This window comes from Nematolebias whitei, chromosome 4 (genome assembly GCF_014905685.2).
Source record: "Nematolebias whitei isolate Nwh7 chromosome 4, NemWhi1, whole genome shotgun sequence".
Taxonomy (NCBI): domain Eukaryota; kingdom Metazoa; phylum Chordata; class Actinopteri; order Cyprinodontiformes; family Rivulidae; genus Nematolebias; species Nematolebias whitei.
In genome coordinates, this window is record NC_056501.1 from 7,947,739 (window position 1) to 7,952,133 (window position 4,395).

Sequence of the window (4,395 nt, forward strand, 5' to 3'; positions counted from 1 at the left end):
GTATCTGGAGACAAAGTTGATATTTTCTGATAAATATAAGTATAATACACTGCTGTATGCTTCTTGCACACCCCCACCCCGTACCTATATCATATTTTCATATATAATAATATATCTGTCTTCACACAAAAAAAGCTAAAATCAAACACAGGATCTTCTCAGGTCCGTTCACTCCAACAGTTCGTTCGGGTGGGCCTATGAGAGTTTCTGGTTCCTCTTTAATATATTGCCACATTCATATTTCATGCATTTTACTGCATTGCTATTGCACTGGTCGGGTTATTCTGGAGTTGTAAGGAGGCAGAAAAAGGGAAAAATAATTAATGCATCAAACAAAAAGGTCAGGGTTTTTTTTTTTTTTTCATGGAGACACAAAAAAAACAGCAAATCCTCCACGAAAAGAAGAAGAAAAAGAGCGAAAGAGGACGAAAAGCACGACTGGAAAAAAGGGGGCGCCAATACCTGCTTCTGATGTCTCATTATTTTTCTCGACTACTGCTTGTGGATGTCCTCGCTGCGGATGATCTTGTAAGTGATCCAGTAGAAAATGTTAAAAATGAGGAAGACGAGAGGGAAGGCCACCCGGGACACCGTGTCGATGCGCTTGGCCCGACTGATGAACAGCTTCTTCATCTCCTCGATGCTCTTCTCGGGAGGGGCCGAGGTCGGGGCGTTGTTGTTGTTGCCCTTAATGGCCATGCCGTCCTTGGTCTGCAGGCAGGCGGGGCCCATGCCGTAGCCGGGGAAGCCGAAGCGCCCATCGCCCGGGTCCTCCTCCTGCAACAGAAAAACACGTTCAAACAGAGTTCAACAGGAACTGATTTCAAACAGAAACTTCATCTTATTTTCTGCGCGCATCATTTCCGCTTCATGTTTAAAGTCGAGCACGACTCAGCAAAATCAGACTATGAAGAGTTTAAAGGTCTAGCACCCTTTGAAGGAATGCATATCGCCCGCCGCCTTTCATTCCAGAGTTTTAAATTAATTTATTCTTCAGTGGAGTTTAATTCATTTGGACAAACTTTAAGAATACATTTCTGCACAAACACACCTGTTGGCTCAGAGTACGTGCTGTCAGCTACTACCCCATCAAAGTCTAGCTCAATAACTAGGCCTGTCGCAATAAACAATAAATCAATTAATCGCACGATAAATGAAAATTATCGACCTCATTTCCATTTATTTGTTTTTCTCTGCAAAAGAGAAGCTGAGAACTTGTTTACTGATTATTTTATTAAAAGCTTTGTGACAAATGTTACACTAAAGAGGTCAAACCGCGTCGAGTGTCCGCCATTTTGAGAACCGAATAAAGGAGCGACAGCCCATGTCACGTCAAGGGGCCTCCCTCCCATTTTTCTTAAAGAGACACGCTGCTCGCTCCCTCACTATCCATCCTTCAGTTCAAACAGTCTTATACTGCCATCCAGTGGTCAAAAAAAGGTACTACATGCACAACAAATTAACCAACATTTCTTCTTAAATTTGACGATAATTACTAATTATCGTCAAATTTCAAACAATATTGTTTATAGCAATAATTTCTGAGACAAATAATCGCCCAACAAAATTTGTTATCGTGACAGGCCTATCAAAAAGTGTAAAATTGTCTGAGTTATGGCTCTTTTTGAGTTGGCTAAAGGAGTCCATTTTGAATTGGGCTGACTCCAACTGTTAACGAGTTGTAGATATTTATAATAAGCACATGTATTACTAGATCAAATGTCCTCGCCTTATCCAGTTGTTTGAATTGAAGCAAGCAGGAACAGTTTTACGGAAGCTGCCACGTTGTATTTTTGGAACCAGAGCCTGTGCACTCAGGATGTGGAGCTTTAAGTCCCGCCTACCTCCCTACAAAACATAACTTTTTTTTTAAAGCATGGAATAACTAATAACAGCTAAACGTGTTAGAAAAAATAATGTTTATGTGAATTAACACCTAAAAGAACATTTCTGAGGTGTTTATTTCCAAACGTTAGGACTTAAAACCTGTTCTGGGTCTATCCTGGGATGCTGAAAACGCTCGGTCTTTAACCCCTGGCTTATATGTAGATCATGTGATTACTTCCTGAATGTTTCATCATAATCTGTTTAGTGGTTCAGGAGATATTATGAACTACACAGACACAAAAACAAACATTATCACCCTTATTTTCCTTCTGGCAGCGGGCGATAGATAGGCGGTTGCTTGTCACCGTAACAGTTTATTCTAAAGCAGGGGTGTCTAAACATTTTCATATGTGGACCAAAAGATGAAAGGAGTCACGAGCCACAAAAATGTGAATAAAAATAAAATAAAAAGTGTACATCTTTTTAGTGATTTAAAAAAAAAACTTAACATAAACACAACACAACGTAAAAACGTGAACAATATTTTGGAGAAAGGACAAAACAGAGTAATTCTGGTGGAGAAGGTGTTCTAAACTGTTGTAATCCAAAACATTAAAAGCTTCATAAACATTAACCTTTTATTAATTGATTTTTTACATTTAATTTATTTGACTTTATTGATTTACTACCAAAGGGTTGTGTTAAACTTAATACGGCTCATTTTGAGACGCTTTTAAAAAAAAAAATCTGTTCTGCTGTTAAACCTAATAATTATGTAAAATAATAAAAATCACCATTAAATTTGCAAAAGGTCCGCATCAGTCTCTGAAGCCTACGGGCCAAAATTCTTAAACTGCAACTGTGGGCCACACAAATCACTCCAAGGGCCGCAAATGGGCCGCCGGGCCACACTTTGGACACCCCTGTTCTAAAGGTTACACACAGACCAAAGCTCCTTGCATCGCCACGTTCAGGTCTAATTATGGAAATGTTTATTTAAACTTATACATTGTTACGGATTAAATATCTGACTCCCCTCTGTGGCTCATTTGACTGAGAACAAACACATAAAAGCTGAATCTGGGCACAGAGCGGTTTATTGTGCTCATCAGTGGAGAGAAGAGGTGATGTGGTTGGACACTTGGGACTGATTGACGTGAGCCGTACTCGGGGTGACGCCACGTGCGTGACACTTTCACCCAACGAGAGTGAGAAACCGTACAGCTGATCTGATTTGTCACGCTGCCTTTTCATTAAATCAGACGCATCGACTTCCTTATCTGGCTGCAAGGCGCCGACACAAACACCGACACGAGCTGTGAGCGGAAAACTGAAACAGGAAAATCAACCTGACGCAGCCTTTAAACATCACGTCTTCAGTTAAAACGAGACAAACGGCTGCTTCTGTCAAAACCCAGCGGGAATACCAACACTGTTACCGGAATTATTAAAAAGTTCAATTAGAAAAAGATCAAAACATGTTAAAATGTAGCAAAATCTTGGTTAACAGCCAAATATAACTGAATTGGCTAAAGCTAATAATAACAAGACACTGTAAAATATAAAACTAGCAAAATGAGCAGAACATTAGCTAACATCTAAAATTAGCAACAGTGTAGCTAAAAGGTAAACTTGGCTAAACTGTTGCTAAAAGCTACAATTAACAAAACATTTGCTAAATAGTAAATATAGCTAAACCACAGCTAAAAGCTATATTAAGAAAAGCTGTTGTTAAAAGATAAAACTAAATAAATACCTAAATTTAGATTTAGCAAAGGGGTCACCAAAAACCTTCAGTCAGCAAATAAATAACTAAAAGATGTTTTTCTGATTCAGCCTAACTGTTGCTAAATGCTAAAATCAGCCAGATAGTAGCTAAAAGCTAAAAGAAGCACAGGAAGGGTACATACACCAAAACAGAAAAAAAAATAAAAATAGTAATTTTCTGTATTATCTTTAGATAAAAAAAGTAAATATAGTTAAACAGTTAAAAACGTGTTACTACAACATAAAGTCATAGCTGTCTAAATGAAGATTTAGATTTATATATTGGTAAAATAATAAATTTGGAGTAAATTTAGGAATAAACAGACCAAAGAATGAGAAAAGTGTGAATGCTGACTCAGTGTTTTCACAAATATAAAAGCCTTCAGATAATTCGGTGTTGCCTTCTTTCAAAGTCTGAATTCTTGATAAAAGAGGAAATTCACGCCCAAAGGCAACTTGAGTCACGTGTGTAAAATATTTGCAGCACAAGTAACCATTTGTTCACCTTTAGCTTAAAGAAACAAGATCGTTGTGATCTGAACGGCAGCAACGCAGCTGGAGTCCGGAGGAGCTGGCAGCAGGCGGGCTTCAGTGGTACCAAACCTCTGCAGCGACAACAAATCAACCCACTAATAAAAAAGGGCGGCCCAATACTCCAGTAAACCCAGCCTCCAATACTCCAGTAAACCCAGCCTCCAATACTCCAGTAAACCCAGCCTCTAATACTCCAGTAAACCCAGCCTCCAATACTCCAGTAAACCCAGCCTCCAATACTCCAGTAAACCCAGCCTCCAATACTCC

At 39.0% G+C, this 4,395-nt stretch overlaps 1 protein-coding gene across 1 annotated transcript in view; it reads right to left on the bottom strand.

The window, feature by feature from the left end:
* Positions 1-383: 383 nt before the first annotated feature.
* Positions 384-4,395, bottom strand: part of glra1 (glycine receptor, alpha 1) — a 132,125-nt gene continuing 128,113 nt past the window's right edge. The window contains exon 8 of the mRNA XM_037675485.1: positions 384-777. Coding sequence (XP_037531413.1) covers positions 493-777 — 285 coding nt within the window. The 3' untranslated portion in view covers positions 384-492. The remainder of the gene's footprint in view (positions 778-4,395) is intronic.